The sequence below is a fragment of the Nymphalis io genome, chromosome 8 (genome assembly GCF_905147045.1).
Source record: "Nymphalis io chromosome 8, ilAglIoxx1.1, whole genome shotgun sequence".
Lineage (NCBI taxonomy): Eukaryota > Metazoa > Arthropoda > Insecta > Lepidoptera > Nymphalidae > Nymphalis > Nymphalis io.
The window spans coordinates 3,236,899-3,255,607 of record NC_065895.1 but is presented as its reverse complement, the minus strand read 5'-3'; the positions used below and the strand labels follow the sequence as shown (position 1 = coordinate 3,255,607).

General features: G+C 31.0%; 4 protein-coding genes across 5 annotated transcripts in view; 1 reads left to right on the top strand and 3 right to left on the bottom strand.

Moving 5' to 3' along the window:
* LOC126770209 (mitogen-activated protein kinase 1) overlaps nt 1-7,413 on the bottom strand; it is a 59,085-nt gene extending 51,672 nt beyond the window's left edge. The window contains exon 1 of the mRNA XM_050489470.1: nt 7,031-7,413. Within this exon, the coding sequence (XP_050345427.1) occupies nt 7,031-7,158 (128 nt within the window). The 5' untranslated portion in view covers nt 7,159-7,413. The remainder of the gene's footprint in view (nt 1-7,030) is intronic.
* A 265-nt stretch (nt 7,414-7,678) lies between these two features.
* On the top strand, nt 7,679-12,717 carry LOC126770226 (calcium release-activated calcium channel protein 1). Of its 2 annotated transcripts, XM_050489503.1 has the most exons (4): nt 7,679-7,979; nt 8,276-8,365; nt 9,499-9,648; nt 10,222-12,717. In XM_050489503.1, the coding sequence occupies exons 3-4, from the start codon at nt 9,511-9,513 to the stop codon at nt 10,750-10,752; spliced, it is 669 nt and encodes a 222-aa protein (XP_050345460.1). In that variant the 5' UTR covers nt 7,679-7,979; nt 8,276-8,365; nt 9,499-9,510; the 3' UTR covers nt 10,753-12,717. The 2 variants fall into 2 exon arrangements, with proteins under 2 accessions (XP_050345460.1, XP_050345459.1); XM_050489502.1 differs by lacking the exon at nt 8,276-8,365.
* Nucleotides 12,718-13,410: 693 nt separating this feature from the next.
* On the bottom strand, nt 13,411-15,468 carry LOC126770229 (MORN repeat-containing protein 3-like). Its single transcript, XM_050489505.1, has 5 exons — nt 15,198-15,468; nt 15,066-15,129; nt 14,741-14,988; nt 14,203-14,390; nt 13,411-13,564 (listed from the first exon to the last, which is right to left on the bottom strand). The coding sequence occupies exons 1-5, from the start codon at nt 15,340-15,342 to the stop codon at nt 13,457-13,459; spliced, it is 753 nt and encodes a 250-aa protein (XP_050345462.1). The 5' UTR covers nt 15,343-15,468; the 3' UTR covers nt 13,411-13,456.
* Nucleotides 15,469-15,605: 137 nt separating this feature from the next.
* On the bottom strand, nt 15,606-18,496 carry LOC126770206 (28S ribosomal protein S22, mitochondrial). The gene is made up of 7 exons (XM_050489467.1): nt 18,312-18,496; nt 17,984-18,210; nt 17,720-17,844; nt 17,585-17,642; nt 16,996-17,204; nt 16,287-16,467; nt 15,606-15,859 (listed from the first exon to the last, which is right to left on the bottom strand). Exons 1-7 carry the CDS (start codon nt 18,424-18,426, stop codon nt 15,644-15,646), a joined length of 1,131 nt encoding a protein of 376 aa, XP_050345424.1. The 5' UTR covers nt 18,427-18,496; the 3' UTR covers nt 15,606-15,643.
* Nucleotides 18,497-18,709: the final 213 nt, after the last annotated feature.

The following is an 18,709-nucleotide window of genomic DNA, read 5'->3' as shown; positions in this document are numbered from 1 at the left end:
ACGTCAAAATTGCAACATTGTCTACGATTACAATGTATCGACCCCTATCCCTTAATAAAAGTAACAAGAACAATTGGAAATAACGTCCGGGCCACCTACACTAATACGGAAAAAAGCCTTAGACAACAGCTGCACGAAATTTATACGAAGCGTACGATTACTTTTTAATTTCGCAGCATAATAAAAACCGTACCCATACTAGGCACTTTAAAAACAAAATGAACTCGAAACGTTGTTTAAATAAATATACAATTTTTTATACATGTGTGTGTGTTTCAGACCCCATGGCATATGAAATAATATTAAAGATAAAAGTTACAGCTATTCAAATTCCACTCAACCATGATAGCATAATGTATAGCTGAGATGACAAGTTGTTGGAGACACGTGATGTCTAACCGAAATTTGTGGCTTGAAACCAGGACACCATAAGGTAGCACCATTGATTTTCATGCGGATAATTTGTCTTTATAATTCATCTCGTACTTGGCCTAGGAAAACATCGTAAGGAATCGTGTACCAATGCGAGTTATTGGTGCACCGTGGTAGGGATGAGCTCCAAAAGCTCTCCTCAAAAAGAGGAACTTAGCCCAGTAATAGGACATTCACAGGCAGTTACTTCACTTTTATAGAAGAATGCATATTTAATAATTATTTTTGTAACTTACAGTAACTTGATCTTTTTATTAATTAATGAATCAGTTTTTAAATATGAGAAAAAAGAAAAAAAAATACAGCGTAGAATTTTTTATTTCGAGGAAACATCATAAGTAATCTTTCGACGTGACAATTTATTCACATATCTAAGTGAGTATTATAATAAACTTATTTTATATTTATAAAAAAAGGTTAAATAATAATTTGACCACAGATTAGGGAAGTGATCACTGCAACTTGCTTTTGCGCTGTATCGAATTCGATCCCCAAATAAAGATTATTTTAACTTACACAATACAGGCTATGCGGGTATTAATCGTGCTCTTAGTTTTTGTTTGTTTCCGGACCCCGGGGCACGGTAACATAATGTGGTCCGTCGACTGTGAAGCATTTAATTATTTTTCATTTACTTGTCAGTGCTTAAGAATCCTTAGGAGAAGCCTTCTCCTCAAAAAAAAGGCGACGAGGCCTTAGGCCAGTAACGGAACATTTACAGGCTTAATTAACTTTTTTACTTTCATTAATGGTACTACAGGTTCGTAAGTCGTTAGCTATAACCCTTGTAACCCTTAATAGCCATAATTATTTATAATGCTGAGTTCCGGTTTAAAGGTTCAGTGAGCCAGTATACTTTTTTTTCTTATTATTATTTGTAGATCCACAGACTCGTGACCGTGTCATTTTTCGAATATTTGTTGTTGTTGAATGAATGGTGAATTTAATACTGAATACATTATATACATACATATATACATACATATATACATCTAATATTATTCTTACTCTAAACAGTTTGCTGAAATAAGTTTCAGCAAATATATCATTCCTACTGTGTGTATCTTTGACGAAATAATATTTTATACTTCTTATATAAGCGAAGTTGAAGAAAATCTGAAATTGTTGACTGATATTTTTTATTTAAGCATACATCAAGAACGTCAAAGACTTATTGCTGGGTAGCATTGCGCAACGTAAAACGATTACAGGTAATTTAAAGTTCGTGTGTTCATTCATGTTGAATTAATCGTTCTTTCCGTAGCGATGTTAAAATATCCTTTTTCCGATCTAAAACCACAGGATTTTTGTAAGCCACATTCCCATATATCAAGTCAAAATTGAATCTACAGATATACGTATACTTTTGGAAGAAAACAGTGATTTCTATAAACCGAAGAAATAAATTGCCTGATACTCATATGAAGATATATCGTTTACCATACAATTTAATGGAACATTACTGCAAAGTTAGCATATATTTTCATCTTACGGTATCTTACGATACCGACAGATATAAACGTTTTATACGAATACAGGTAAAATCCGGCAAACGTTGTGCTGCCTTTGTTATGGCGATCGGTTAAACGTTATAACAGTTACTGTAAACTGACTATACAAGTATATAAGGTATTGAAATCTTTTACATGAAAGGGTGTCGAAATGTAATAATCTTAGGCAGATATATCGAAATTAATTATACATATGTATGTATATAGACGGAAGCGTAATATAAAGTCAATGCTTATATTTTAATAATAATTAATAATCAATAATTAATCAAGGAAGACGTATTAGACCATAGACTTGTGTATATTATCGTATCCGACCCGTTTATTATACCTAAATATACCGTAATGTTTTATATTATAATATTGTAGTTTTTCTTTTTATATTATCGTCGTCGTGTGCGATCTTTAAAGTAAATGACATTAATTTCTAGATCTCTGTAAGGCTCTCTGCCTTAAAATATTACAAGGAGAATAAATAAGTAGGTGGACGGGGCAATGGCAAGTGGTCATGGCAATGACCTGATGAGTGGCAACTCATAGATATTTACGGCATAAGAAATATTAACCATTCCTTACATCAACAATACGGCAATAATCTTGGAAAAAAACATGTTATGTCTCTTGTACCTGTAGTTACACTGACTCGCTTACCAGAACAAAACAATACAATCCAAGCAGCAATGGTTAGTCCATTGCTGTTTGACTTATATGTTATGAGTTTACCGTACCTACACAGGCGGGCTTGCACACCGACGCATTGAGCACCAGAATGCGGTATCTACATCACACCAACGACGGAGAGGAGATGGAGGGCCGAAAAACGGGCGCTACTCCTTTAAAAATGGAAGAACAGACTAGCTGAATCAACTGCTGGTCACCTTATGATCGGATCAATTCGACCAATGTTGCAAAAATGGTTGGAAAGACGAGCACCACTATCTTTGCGACTAGTGCAAATGAATTCAGGGCATGGCTGCTTTGGGAGATACCTCGGGAAGATTGCAAGTAGAGAGCCGACCGCAAAGAATCACGCATGCGGTGCAAACGAAGACATAGCGATACACGAGGCGGGCTTGCACAAACCCCAACCACCAAGTGGTTCTACTATCTTTACTAAATATATGCATTTTACTAATTATAAGTAAGTATGCCGTGTGATTCAGACGGCTAAGAATGAAGCTGCTACATTCCAAAAAGTGTTAAACGTCAGAACCGACTAATGGAATTTTAGTTAAGCGCTTCTGCCGCTCGGCAAGTATTTTAGCACGTCAACCCGTATCATGCCTACGAGGAACTAACCTGCAAACTGAAGTATTTCCGCCAATTATATAAGACCGACAAGAATTCCGTGGCCGCTAACGTTTTCCAAATCCATTTTTCTAACTGTTCACGCACTGCGCTCACTCCAAATAAATGAGATAAATGTAAGCAAATGATAATGACGGTAAGTTCAAGACGCCTTGTATTTTGTCGCTGCTTTATTCTAGCGTAAATATACATTAAAAGAAGACAACTTTCATTATTAGCAGCGTAAGAAAAGTAAGAATTTTTTTTTTTTACAATCAACCAAAGGCTGTGGCCATTTTCTCGACATCTTACACTATTTTTTTTATCATATAAAGCTTATTATTTTTTGTACAAGCACGTCGGGGTATCATTTCTTCATTAAGTTTTTTGACAAACAGTAATACATTGATATTGCTGTGTTCTAGTTTGAAGGCTGAGTAATTAGATACAAAGGTTGGTTGGTTGTTGACGCATTGTTATGTAAGACTGATTAATTTCTCTTACACTTACCATCAGGCCGTCTACGTTCCTATTTTAAATAAGAGAAAACTTTAACTTGAAATATACTAACTAATGTCTACAACAAATACGTTTTAGCAAAATAAATACTATCAAAATAAAATATTTTTATACATTTACAAAATTAAAACAAGCTCGGTACATTTTATGACATCAGAATTATTAAATGGCAATCCAATATGCATAAACATTTCGAGTCAAAATTTAATAATCAAGGATTTACGAAACTCTAAACTTGGAAGATAAAATTGGTAAATAATTAATATTTTGAGTGAAAACAATCTTGCTTCGTCTCCCATAAATTAATAGTTTGTAAGTTTACGTTTCTTTTACATTAATTAAACGTCCCTTGACACGTTAAATAAAGTAAGTAGATAATAAAATAAAATATTTAATAAACACACTAAACTATGCTATAAATTAAATGTTTAATATGAAGAATTTTTTGCCATTCGAGAGCTAGTACATTTTCGCAGGAATTCGGAATGTGAATTTAACTTGAATATGCCTATTTTTTGTGACGGCTACATATGTGTAAAATAATTGTTTTTAAATTTCAATCTGCCTTAAAGAACTTATGTAACCCCGCTGGGTTTCTATTTGCAAGGTTTAAATCCGCTCCTCATCGCGTCAAAATACCGAACGTTTGATTTCTTACCATGCGAATTTTATATCGCAAGCTCGTCTAAATACATATTATATATATTTTATTACATATATGTTTGTAAAAATGGTAAACAATGTTTCAAAATATTATGTATGATTTTAATTTATTATACTTAGTCCGTATTTACGTAAATAGAATTGACTATTATTTTGTAATTTCATGTTATAAATTTAAATCTCTTTTTAATAAAAACAATTAGAATAGAATAAATCAATATGAATAGCTTCACTCGCACTATTACGAAATAGATTTCGTTATTTGAAGATGATTATTGTACAGGGAGAGCGTTTGTACGTGACCGGAATTTGATGGATGCCCAAGACTCGATAGGAATACAGTCGTATCCGACTCTCTATGTCATATCCGTATATAATATCCGAGCGTATTTTTTTTTGTTGTTGTACTGCTCAATAGAATATAAGACGTTTATTTGGTAACAAAGGCTATTTACATAATTTATCCATACAATACTGGATACAACGATCTAGATATTGTAGGCACAAGATGATAGAATAAACTCATAACTTGTACTACGGCCCATAAGAAACTTTATATATACTTGGTCTAGACAAATATGATTATCATAAGATACGACGTAATTTCGTAATAGCAATACAGTCAGACAAACAATACCTTTGCCAGTAAATATAAAGCAGTTTTTCGTTTGTTATCTATTCTTTAAAGTAATTATAATTAAACAAACAAACAAAAATCAAAATATATATAATTCTAGATTATTCATTTGAGCTCGTGTACTTTTTGTTTATATAACACAATAAAATGGTGAGAAATTCTAATAAAAATAACAAGCACGACACTCGAGATGTAAACGATATGTCTGCATTTTAAAGGCAATATTTATTAATGTAACAGATTTTACGAAATCGGTCACGCCTTCGTAAAATGCAGTTTTTCCTGTAATAAACCAATTTGACATTCGATGACTCGATTGGCTATACAAGCCAATTGTTTGACGAACATATTACAAATACGAAAGTAGCTATTTGTCTGTTTCATACCTATTCACGACTGCACCACAAAACCGACCATAATGAAACTTGTCATAGATTGCCTGGGACCTGATTAAATATTACTGATTCTATGGGCAAAATTTAATGACACTAGTGAAGTCACGGACCTAGCTAATACATTATAATATTTTATGTAGTCAAAGTCGCATGTTCTTTTTTTGATATTTAACGATCGTGTTTTTTGTCGAGTTTCGAGTTTGTTTATTTCTGAATATTTCATTGGAAGACCAGTCAGCTTTGATAATCCGATAAACATAGTCATAATCGCGTATTTACAGTCTTTTCTGATTAAACACTTAGCATTGTGATAAGGCATTTCATGTGAGTACAAGTTAAATGTGAATTTTTTTCACACATGAAATGTATAAACATTTCTCAGAAAAGAATTTTTTTTAAAACTTAAGACATTTTGTATAGACTAAGATATTACATTTATATACATATATCATAAAATAATTATAGTAGCAGTAGTACATACAGCATTTTGTTTAATAGTGAATGGATTTTATCTTCTCGTCAACATTTAATTGAGCTATCATCAGTTTCTCAAATATGGTGGTAGTATATTCACTATTAACCTTCTCACGAAAAGGGAGTGGGCTGTTACTGTACTACTGTAGTATATTCATATAAGTTGAAAAATTTAGTCAAGTTATAGACAATTCAGTATTATAATGTGGACTAAAAAATTAAACAGTTTAATCGAACACCATCTAAATCTATTAAAAATATGCAATAAAGTTTTTTAAATTTACACATTTTGTCAATACGTTTTTTTTTTATATCTGATATGCGGTTTTCAACTTTTTTGGCTTTATTGTAATTTACCTAGAGCATTCAGAAAATAAAAATCAATGGATTTTCTATATATATTTTTTATTATAAATATTTTAGAATACCTTTACACTTGTGGCAATAATTAATGAAATTTATTTAGTATTATTATTTAACATTTTAATTGTATTCAGTAAGATATACACTAAATAGTTTAATATATTTAAAAACAAACAATTATAATTTAATTTATTACATATAAAAGATCTGTCCAACAGATAAACATAAGTGGGTATGTTAGAATGATGTCACAGATAACTGATAAGTCTGTAATCAACTTAAAAAAACACTATTCACTAATATATTTTAACAATAATGCTGTAGTTTTATAGAAAAAGGTTTTTTTTTAATTCTAAGTAATTAAATATTATTAATAAAATTAAATTGTATCAATCTGTTGTATAGCATAAGGGTTGATTTTTTTAAAAACTTCATCAAAATAAGATATTAAAGTTATGTTAAAATACTCATTTGGTGTCAAAAATATATTAAATTATTTCGTAATTTGAATAAACAAACATAACCTTTTATATTTTGATTGTGCTAGAAACTTTTACAACCAGGTAGCAATTGAAACTATAAACTGCAAACTTTATTTTTAGGTTATCAAAGGACTGTTTTAATAAATAAATATAATAAATAAGCCTGTCTGCTAATAAAACTAAGCATTTAATAATTTTAAGAGTTAGGATTGAGGAAAATCATAATTTAATTAATAGCTATTTCATATTAGGTCTAAAATTACTCACACAACCATGCCATAGGCTCCTTCGCCAATGTATTGGAGGCTCTTGTATCTAGGGCCAACTTCGAAGACCTGACCTCGCACAATCTCGGCATTAGGATTGGTGCTAGCAGCTGCTGCAGCTTCAGCCATCGCGACGTTCAACAAATAGGAAGAGCACTTAACCACAGATCAAATGTTTACAGTATGTTCCTGTCACAGTATCTCTTAAATCTCACGGATCACCGGGCGCAAACCAGACAATTAACATCAACTCACAACATATAGCCAACAATAAACCAAAACAAACGCAATATCCGACCTACATTATCCACTAGCAAAGCAAATCGCTTATCATTCTCGTTCACCCGTGCGCCCGACTTTCTTGGACACTCCCGTACGGACACAATACCGTTACAAAAGTGAGTAAGATAAATCTATCCATCTTTCTTACTCCCAGTCTGCATTGTACACTCGGATACTAGAACGTACTAATAATTAAAACAATCTACAACACAATTATGTATTATTACTACCACACTTTTATTAAAATATTTGGGATGCTATTTTTTATTACATATAATAATAGTCTGAGTAGATTATTTTCTATAAAACTTTTTCGTATATATTATCTCAAGTGTGTACACATTTTGTTTCATCTGTCATCTTACGTATGTGCTTGCGTCATTTTACTAATTGTTATTTTTGATGGTTCAAAAATGTATTATTTTTCTTGTAACTAATTTAGACCTCATTAATATAATCGGTCAAAAATTCAACATTAAAATATTCCTATGGAATACCTAACATTATTAGAATAAAATTGACCTCGTCCTCTTAATTTGAAGGACTGTCTTGCAATTTGTTTAGGTATGTCTGTTTGGTCAGCCAGTACTGTCGGCAATAATCATCACTACGGGCCTCCGACCAGTCGTTACAGTTATTCTAATAACTGGTGTCCAAATCTGACTAAGGTATGTTGTTTATATAAGTATTTACTTTTCTGTTAACATTTTGTTGTAGTTTCCTAATACTTTGCTTTATAATTGTACCAATATTTTGAAATAATTTCTGTATTAGTTACTTAACAATTAGATCTTACTATAATTTTTTTTATATATAAATTACACAGCTTATATCGAAAAGATTTAATATTACAGCATATAATGTTTTTATACACATACAGTTTATTAGTTTTATATTTAAGGAATTATAAATTTTCATAACAATTTTTTTATTGTTCTTGCTAATTTTTATTTTTTTCCCTTAGTGGTATTGATGACAGGTCTTTTATGAAGTCTTAGTATTTGGTATATCCTGCACATCCTGAGACGTGTTTCATCTATTTATTTTTATAAAAGTGAGTTTATGAATAGCATTCAACAGGGCAGAAGGGCTTTAATCATTAGCTGTCATTTTAACTGTCAATCCTTATAAAAAAAAAACCTTACAATTAATGAATTGGGTGTCCTGTTAACTTAATCAAAATGTGCTTTGTAGTGTTGTTGGGTGTAGTGCTGTTTCATGGAACTGTAGTAGTAAAAGGCTTTGTGTTAAACAATGTGTATATATGGCAATACTTTTGAGGGAAGTTTTTTATTTTTAAAAATAATATACCTTTTATAAATATTTATATCAATATATTCTGTTCTTGACTGTGTTAGGTTTCCATTGATGAATTTTCTTGTATAAATAAAATGTATGTAATTTACATACTTCAATATTTGTCACTTGGTTTATAATTAACAACTTGAAATCTAAGTATACAATGGCTTACTTTAATGAAAACTGTCTGTACGATATTCTATTCTCTAAAGGATCTTTCAACCGCTATCTTTTATTTTTTATTCACATGATGAAACCAATATTAGAAATAATTTTGACAATTATCATTTGAATTTTGTCTAAATATACAGTTTTATTAGATATATACAAAGCATTAATAATTATTTCTGTTAATATGATTGTCAAAGTAATTTATAATATAAGGTCATACCAAATCCTTCTTAATTTAATTTTCATTTTTATTTTTCACCTCAATTATATATCCCTTCAAAGCAACTAGTTGTAAAAACACATTATTTACTCTCACTCACTACTCATATACACCCCTATTTATTTTATAACACCAGCTTCTCAATAGCACATTGAAATAATATTAATTTGATAAACATTTTTAGGGATTGATGTTTTATTTTAAGGAAATTAATTCTACATGTATCTGTGGATGATTTATTAAATGTTGTTACAATGTCATAAAGGCAAAGCTGTAATCATTCTTTGTCAATGTTAATTGTAGAATGTCGCTGCTTCAATTTGGATGTTATTATATTCTATTAACTGTATAAGTTGCAGAATAAGTCCAAATTGAAGTACATAAGCCTTCCTTATTTTTATATTAATAAATACTATGAATATTTAAAAATATAGCATTGCTTAAAACTACATAATATGAAAATGTAGTCATCTAGAATTTTTCTTTTCTTATGATAGCACAAGTGTGTCATGTCGGGTGAAACACCAATACAGTCGGGAGATGCATTACACACACCAGCATACCTCTCCTGGCGGAAGCTGCAACTCAGCCGAGCAAAGCTTAAAGCGTCAAGCAAGACTTCAGCCCTTCTCTCAGGTTTTGCTATGGTACAGTAATAATTTGATTCGTTCTTTTATAGCTGATAATTTATAATTACATAATTTTTAATGAGATTATTTATATATTGTCCGATATCATATCGAATCGCAATACGATACGATACGCAAAATGAGGAATGCGAAATAATAAAACCATTGTTTTAATTTTTGTACGTACTACATATGTTTTTATATCACAAACATGGATGCCGATATTCTTCTATCCGATAGTCAATTTCCGGCGTCCTTGCTCCTCGGCGTGTACTTCCGTGGGGTATTGGATAAAAATGTTTGTATGTGTTTATGTACTATGCGGATATATTTATTCGTGTTAATGTACACAACGATCTGTACAGTAAAAAGTGGTATAATTTAAACGTAAGCGCATGTGTTTGATTACCTATCGTAACGTGATATCTATATTGTATTAGACAATGTGTAAAATATTTAGTGTTTTAAACGATGTTATAATCGTTTTGCTCAATACATTAGTAATAAATTTGATAATAACGGTAATAATATCTTACAGAAACGTATTATTTTTCTAAAATAATGAACCGAATAAATAATAATCTTTAACAGGTAGCAATGGTTGAAGTGCAGCTGAACCCGCCGTCTCAAACCAAAGTACCCCCGGCTATGCTGGTAGCTTTCACAGTTTGCACCACGTTGTTGGTAGCAGTTCACATGCTGGCGCTCATGATCAGCACCTGTATACTCCCAAACATAGAGGCCGTCGGCAATCTCCACAGCATATCACTAGTCCACGAATCTCCACACGAAAGACTGCATTGGTATATCGAAATCGCTTGGGCGTTTTCAACCTTGCTCGGCCTAATTTTGTTTCTAGTAGAGATAGCCATACTTTGTTGGGTGAAGTTCTACGATCTGAGCGAAACGGCCGCGTGGTCTGCCTGCGTCGTATTAATACCGGTTATGATAGTATTTTTAGCGTTCGCGATCCATTTCTACATGTCGCTGGCTACGCATAAGTATGAAGTGACAGTCACAGGTATCAAAGAATTGGAACTGCTCAAGGAACAAATAGAACTAGGCGATCATGACTCGAGGATGAATAATCTAACACTTTTAGACCAGAATAGGTCTGTCTGATCCTTTGTTATTGTTAATATATCGGATTTTTATATATACATGTATATATTAAAATTAAATATTTTTTATAACAGTCGGGGTAACTATAAATAGGTTTGAAATATATATTTATGTGTTAATTCGATAGACTTAATTTGGTGCAGTTAATAGTTCGTTTGCGAGTTACAAAGAATATTTTTACCGTAATTATGCTAATAACGAGTACTTATCAGCGAGCGTACTTATTTGGTGCCAATTTATTGCACAATTACAAATTTTGTGCTAAGCAATGATTAGATTAGTAATTTTAATTTTACGCGTTTATAAGGTGTGTGATGACAAAACTTTTGATTCTGTTTACAGCTTTTATTATGAAAATACGTTTTATTTCTAAGTACAGATGTAACATTCGATAGCAAAATTAACAGATAAAATAATGCCTTATGAAATTTGAAAATTACATCAAAACATCACGTGGTTTAACTGGATAAAATGAGAACAAAAAAAAAGAAAACATATATTTCTAAAAAATTATAATATTTTACTTGTTTAGTATATTAGTGATAGAATTGTAATTTTATAGAAATATATGTTGAAACTGAATCTCTAAAAAAATTTCAATAGTATGTGAACCTTGTCCATTACATTCTTAAAATGAAATAATGAATATAGCGTTAAATATCAAGATTGCTCAAAGAAAATAGTTTGAAATTCAGGGATTTTGTTTATTATATGTAGTCTTAAGTGTTCATAATATTAATCTTGTTGGACTATATATGTATATTAAGTAGGTACTTGTAAATCGTGACTATAAAATTGTAACATAATGTTCGTTGTCGGTCTTATCGATACGCCTCGACTAAATAAACAACACGGTTACATAAAAGGTACGACTCGTTCGGTGCAAATTTTCATATAAGACATTTTACCTATAGACTTTTTTTTTTTTTTTTTTATAGAATAGGAAGGCGGACGAGCATATGGGCCACCTGATGGTAAGTGGTCACCAACGCTCTTAGACATTAGCATTGTAAGAAATGTCAACCATCGCTTACATATCCAATGCGCCACCAACCTTGGGAACTAAGATTTTATGTCCCTTGTGCCTGTAATTACACTGGCTCACTCACCCTTCAAACCGGAACACAACAATACCAAGTATTGCTGTTTTGCGGTAGAATATCTGATGAGTGGGTGGTACCTACCCAGACGAGCTTGCACAAAGCCCTACCACCAGTAGACTGTAGATAGAAAAATATATAACATTAAAAAATATAATTAAAAACATCGCATTTTTCAAATTAAACATCGCAAACGTGATTAATATTTCAGCTTCGTATATTAACACGTATGCAGAATAAACGCGCGCCACGGAGACGCAAATAATAAAACGTTTATCATTCATATCTGCTATGATATTGTTTTATTATTCAAATGAGAATATGTCGTTGAAACCATCTCTATTCTTTTGTTTCCGATATTAAGCAAGTGAGACTTAAGTTTATAGAGAACAATATTGTTTTTAAATGCACGATTTATTTAAAGTCGTGTCGCAATAATTTAACAGAAACACGACATTAAGCAAAATAGCGATAAACTGCATGAATACACGGATATCAAGTTGAACAGAAAGTCAACACAATTGCTACACTACACTGTAATCGGTGCCTCAAAATTTATATAATTGTAAAATAAGCTAAAATGTATAAAAAATACCCTTGAATGTGTCCTTGGTGTTGCCAAGTCTCATTTATAACATCAGTGAATTATTAATAATTCGGTCCAACAATAAAATGCGTATATTTTTTCATGAATACGGTATTGAATCTTGTTATAATACTGAAATTGTATCATTTATAAAACTATGTAAATAATTTACAATATTTGTTAAAAATGTCAATTACATTTTCAAGCTAAAAATTGTTATTTATACTATATATATATAGTACTAATATCAAATTTTATCATAATTTAATTTCTATATTTGTCATCAAAAAAAAAAATGTAAAAAAGTAAATATGCTATAATAATTAAATCTTATTTGAATTATTATATTTAAATAATGAAATGTAACTTAATAAGGGCATATTTAAATAATGAATTGAATTTGTAAACGTTTTTTTATCAACCTCTTTTACAATGTTTTTTTACTACTACTACTTATGTTTTGTTACTTAAGAGAACAGAATAAAACTATTATATGTAAGTTTGTAAGTCGTTGTTTTCCGGTTTGTAGGGTGAGTGAACGAGTGTAACTACAGCACAAGTTATTCCCGAGGCGTCTCATTGGCGTACGTAAATGGTAGTTTATATTTTTTACAATGCCAATGTCTATAGGCGGCTGGAATTACTTACAATCAGGCGGTCCACTTGCTGGTCTTCCTAAGTTATACAATATATAAAAATTGACTAATTTTGTTACTAAACTTATTACAATAGAAGAATATTGAGTTTGTAAATTATTTCATAAACAATGTTACCAATAACTGAACGATGTATATAAGCAGCTCTATAAATTTATATAAATACTTAATTGAACTAAAATTACATTACTGATTGTAAGTTACTTAAGTAATCAAATAATTTACTGTGATATGATAATGACATAGTAATAAATTTCTGTGTATTTCCTTTACATAAGGTTTATTAAATATAATATCATTTAATGATAATTTAAACAATTTTGTAATATATATGATGATCTGATTGTATTTCGCAATAAACCTTACATTTTGTCAATGCAGTATTTTAAGTTTTCATCGATCTCCCGTATTTTTTTTTTTAGCCATAATTCACTTTCATCAAGAAGTTTACGTGGATTTTGAAGTGCCACCTAAAACAATACTTAGTTTTCGATTAACTAGGATTATCATTTTAATTAATATGTGAGATATTGTGCATAATCGTTTGAGGTCAATGACACTGCGTTGCTCCATCCGAGGTGTCGGTCGGTGAAGTTTCTTGGCACACATCACAGAGAATTACATCCGATACATTTTCCACGGTTACTGATGATGTTTTGTTTTTACCACCAAGCACGAGATGAATTAATATAAAGGTATACATTAAGCATACAAAAAATGAAATGCTTGCCCGGATTTAAAGCCACGATAACGATTATTAATACGTGGGCAATGGGGTATATTTATTATTATAATTGATTATTAATGAGTACTGCAAATTCCAAAGTCCTGAAAAAAAAGTTTCGACTATTTCTGTTTCGGCAATTTAAAAATTTGGCAGTGCAATACTGCCGTGCTTGGGAAAACACGTATGATCGTGTGGTATACGCCTGTTCAATCTTCGGTTGTTCAATGTTGGGTTGACTAGTTCATGAGACCATTGTATTGGTTCAGAAAATTTTACGCACACGATCATTTGCTTATGTTGTAATGTAAATTGTGAACGCGAGAGCGAGACGCAAGTGCTAATTTTTAGAGTTATTTGCATTTGTCCCATTATAGTGATTACCTGCGGAATAGGATACGGTGTGGGTAGATCGCAATATTGACGGATAATGATATCACACATCTTCGATTGAATACACACTCCGCGCTTCCAGCACCCTTCTTGCAGCTGACCAGTGTGTAAATGGTAGAAACGACCTAAACCCTCCCTGAAGTCATCAACCCAGTGACCTTCATAACGATTGCCGTTTGCTAAATATTTAGGAATTACATATCAATCTATATTAGTCTTAGTTAGTAATATTATTTAACATCTACGTAAGTATATTTTTTGTGAAATAGTAAAATAAATAACGGGGGGTTAACGTTGTTTTCCTTCAATCAAGTAAAGCTTCAGTAAAGCAAGATCTGCTTCAAATTAACAATTTAAAAAGACTTTTGCTTAAGTATTAAAAGGATTATTGATTTTTAATGAACTACACTTTACAAATTTATTTTTATTAAGCTTAAAATAAACTAGTTGAAACGTCTAAGATGAAAGTGTTAACCTCAATAATTACTTTATATTATTTGAATTTATATTCAAGTGAAAATGTATATACCTTGAACAAACATTCCAAGTCCATCTTTTTTATCCATATTCCAATAGCCGACGTAAAAAGTATGGTCTTTATACCATACTTTCCCATAACCATGTCGATGGCCTTTTTTCCAAAATCCAAAGTAAACATCTCCATTTTCGTAATACCGCCAACCTACTCCTTCCGGTTTTCCCTTTACCCAATCACCTCTATATTCTAGACTAAACGTCCCGTTGGACAATTTATTACTTAGAGTTCCAAACCCATGCCTTTAAACATAAATAATGTCCTTACAGAGTGATGTGACCTTTAAGAAACTTGTTGAATGTAGAAAACAACTGCTAACCTAAAACCTTTATACCAATCTCCTTCGTATAATTTTCCAGTGTATGTTAAAAAAAAACCTTTGCCTGTATAACGTTATAGTATTTATTAAAAAGTCTGTAAATGCATAATATTACATTTTTCAACAATCTACCTTCTTTTAAATCTTTCTTCCAATCGCCAACATATTTATCGAAACGAGATGTAAAGATTGCCTTATGTACACCGTTTTTGATAGCTTTTTTTTCAGCTGCTAATAATAAAGGTGTAAAAGTTTTCGGTTTTTGATAGAAAGGCATAATTCGTATGACTAAAAATATAAATAAATCGAAAATGACAGTCACATCAAATTTTGTCTATAACCACTTTCCACTTAAAGAAAAGAGTATGGATAATATAGTGTATAATATGAATTTTTCAATTTGTCATGACATAAAAGCCAGCACTTTAAACAAATTTTCTACACACATATTAGTACAAATTGCTTTATATAATGTATTTATATTAAAATATTGAAATTATAATAGAATATTATTATAAAATATTGAAAATGAAATGTCAATTACTTATCTAAACATTTAATTTAATATATTATTATATTCAAGCCGTTCCATGCGCTTTTTTCAAGCCTCGACTAAGTTCAATCATCTGTTGATAATATTCTCTGAAGCCTTGCAATGCGAGTCCTTGCTGGCTCTTCATAGTAGAGTTGTTGACAATGTACGCATCCAGACATTCAATACATTTATTATCGAGCTGGATGTCCTCTTCTGTGAGATGTTCCGATTTTGATAATTGAACTGGTGTGGTTAAAATCTGAAAACATTTAATATTCATTCATTAATGTTATTGTATATATACATATCTCAAGTAAAGTCATCACAATATATACGTTTTTGTCATAATATGATTTTTAATCTAATAATAAGAATATCATTCTTATTTTTTTCACTACTATAGATGGTGTAAGGATTACTAATATTATAAATGCGAAAGTGAGTTAGTTTGTTTGATACATTTTCACATCTTACTACATAACCAATCGTCATGAAATTTTGTATACAAATTCAAGGGCAGAATTCTTGAAAAATGTTTAAAAATTTTCATATTTTACTTGACATTATTGAAATATATCTCTTAGCTGAATTAAATGTATGAATATTACTGTAATTTAAAAAAAAATACGAGAAGATGCAACAGCCCTAGACGATTATTTTTTTTAATTTAAGAAGAACTAATTAACCTGTTTGACAAGGGTGTCACTATCTACACCATTTTTCAGATCTCCATGTATAGCATGACGAAGTGACATTAGCAAGATAGCCTCCCTTATAGCTCCAGTCTGTACCAATTCAAACATTAGACTGTCCATACTTTTGTGCCATGTTAAGTAGAACGCGAGAGGCCCAAAGTGACGTGTAGATCTAAACCAAAAAAATAAATGTATAACTTAAGTTTTGTTGCTAATAACGTGATTAACTTATTAATTTCTTGGAACACTATTCGATAAGTAATAGCTAACTTTTCATTAGCATGTCTATGTGCTTAGTGTTTGAGAACTTGCTAACACATGAGCCCTCCCTCCCCACGCACATGTACACACTCTACTGTACCGTACTGGGCTAAAGACCTCCTCTCCCTTTTTGAGGAAAAGGTTTGGAGCTTATTCCACCATGCTGCTCCGGTGCGGATTGGTGGAATATACATGTGGCCGAATTTCAGTGAAATTAGCCACATGCAGTTTTCGTTCACCATAAAGCACGAGATGAATTATAATCACAAATTAAGCACATGAAAACTCAGTGGTGCTTGCCGGGGTTTGATCCCACGATCATCAGTTAAGATTCACAGATACCACTTTTTTTTATGCACACATTCTTGCAGTTAAAGCTGCGCACAGAAACTAGAAAATTATAAATAAGAGTATCTGCTAAATAAAACTATAATCTTACCTTAACAGATCATATTGCATGTTTGTATCGATATGCTGGTATGTGATACTAGTGACCTTTTGGAATTTAGGTTCATCTGGTTCATATTGCACACAAGCTCTGTCTAGAACATACTCATACTTTTGCCTATCTAGGAGGCTGTGTAACTTTTCTTCATCTGCAAATATCAATGGCTCTCGAATTTTTCGACCTATCATTGGGAAATATATCTGTAATCATAATAATAATATTAGCTGAATTTAATTTATAATGATATAATCAATTGCAGTAATTAATAAGTCATTAAAAGTTGTGAAAAAGAAGACACGGCCATCTGATTCCAAACTAAGCATAGCTTGTACTATGGAAACGAGACAACTAATATACTACATATACTACTTTTCTTTTGTAAATACATACTTATATATATATATATAAAGATAATTACAGACTCAGGACAAACAGACATGTATAAGTAAGGTATATTTTAAGGTTCTACTTAAAACAAATGATAAATAACACCGAATCATTACATAACATCTACACGGTTGTCAATGAGTGAAGCTCAGGGATGCAAACAAGTGTTTTATGAATAAGTTTGTAAACTAACCTGATTCAGTCTCTTTCTCACATCATGGTCACAACTGCGTAGAATTCCATCAGGATCTCTGAAAGAATCATCATAGTTAATTTATGTTATATATAAATAAATATAACAGAAGAAATATTGACTTTTTTTACAAACCTTTCCACAATTAGTCTGTGTTCATTGGCGACACCAAAACTAATGTCAGTAAATAAATATTTAGCGGAATCAAAGCCTACTAATGCTGGATCTTTGGATAAAACATCATTTATAGGTTCATGGACCTGCAATGGAAATGTATATAATTATCTTTAGTGTTATGTTTTAGTTATGTTTAGTTTCAACATTGTAAAAATGAATGATAATATGTATCAATTGTGGTGTTGCCTTTATAGGAACATTCAAAATTTACATAATATTTACCTTTACAACTGGTGGCATTTGAAGTAAACGATCTGCACTTTGATTAGCTTTCTCTTTTTCAATCTGTAGCTCTTCATCGGTTAAAAATTTATATTGCGGCGTTTGTAACATAGGATCATTACTGTTTGATCTTTTACGAAATACTTTTGCATAATCGGGGCGAGTTAAACGTTTAAGTAATATTTGTATGCCAGATGAAAAAAACTTTGGTGCCGGATTTTCTCCATCTATGATTTAATGCAAACAAAATAATAAACTGTTAAATAAAAATAAATAAGTTAAATAAATACGCTTTACGATTAAAGCTAATTTACTACCGTTTACTTACCGTAAATTGAAGGCACTATGCTTAACTTTCTCGAAGATATAAAAATTACCTGTGATTCATTATACTTTATGAGGACATTTCTAGTATTGTTCTGTAATAACTTTAATAACGACATGGTCACCAATTGTCTATTTAGTATTTAGATTTTAGTAATCATAACCTAAAAATATATACTACAAATGACAATTATGACATAAGCCAAAAGACAAACTTTGACATCTTATATTTTTTTTCTTTTCTGGCGTATTTATATTATTGTTTAAATTTAAAAAGATATATTAATGTATGTACATTTTACTCGATGTACGGCTATATAGATAATAAAAAAGTGTGGAACAATCGGTACTTGTACAATTTATTATTTAAATAATTAAAAACATGGTTTTTATTAAAAACCA

What these genes read in the sequence shown, in the direction of transcription:
- LOC126770206 (XM_050489467.1), bottom strand. Translation starts at nt 18,426, where the DNA reads ATGTCGTTATTAAAGTTATTACAGAACAATACTAGAAATGTCCTCATA. An exon ending in CATAGTGCCTTCAATTTACG is followed by an intron (nt 18,211 to 18,311) that starts GTAAGTAAACGG and finishes ATTAAATCATAG; the next exon opens with ATGGAGAAAATCCGGCACCA. An exon ending in AAATGCCACCAGTTGTAAAG is followed by an intron (nt 17,845 to 17,983) that starts GTAAATATTATG and finishes TTTCCATTGCAG; the next exon opens with GTCCATGAACCTATAAATGA.
- LOC126770226 (XM_050489502.1), top strand. Translation starts at nt 7,878, where the DNA reads ATGTCTGTTTGGTCAGCCAGTACTGTCGGCAATAATCATCACTACGGG. An exon ending in GGTGTCCAAATCTGACTAAG is followed by an intron (nt 7,980 to 9,498) that starts GTATGTTGTTTA and finishes TTCTTATGATAG; the next exon opens with CACAAGTGTGTCATGTCGGG. An exon ending in TTCTCTCAGGTTTTGCTATG is followed by an intron (nt 9,649 to 10,221) that starts GTACAGTAATAA and finishes AATCTTTAACAG; the next exon opens with GTAGCAATGGTTGAAGTGCA.
- LOC126770229 (XM_050489505.1), bottom strand. Translation starts at nt 15,342, where the DNA reads ATGCCTTTCTATCAAAAACCGAAAACTTTTACACCTTTATTATTAGCA. An exon ending in GAAGAAAGATTTAAAAGAAG is followed by an intron (nt 15,130 to 15,197) that starts GTAGATTGTTGA and finishes AACGTTATACAG; the next exon opens with GCAAAGGTTTTTTTTTAACA. An exon ending in ACTTGGAATGTTTGTTCAAG is followed by an intron (nt 14,391 to 14,740) that starts GTATATACATTT and finishes CTAAATATTTAG; the next exon opens with CAAACGGCAATCGTTATGAA.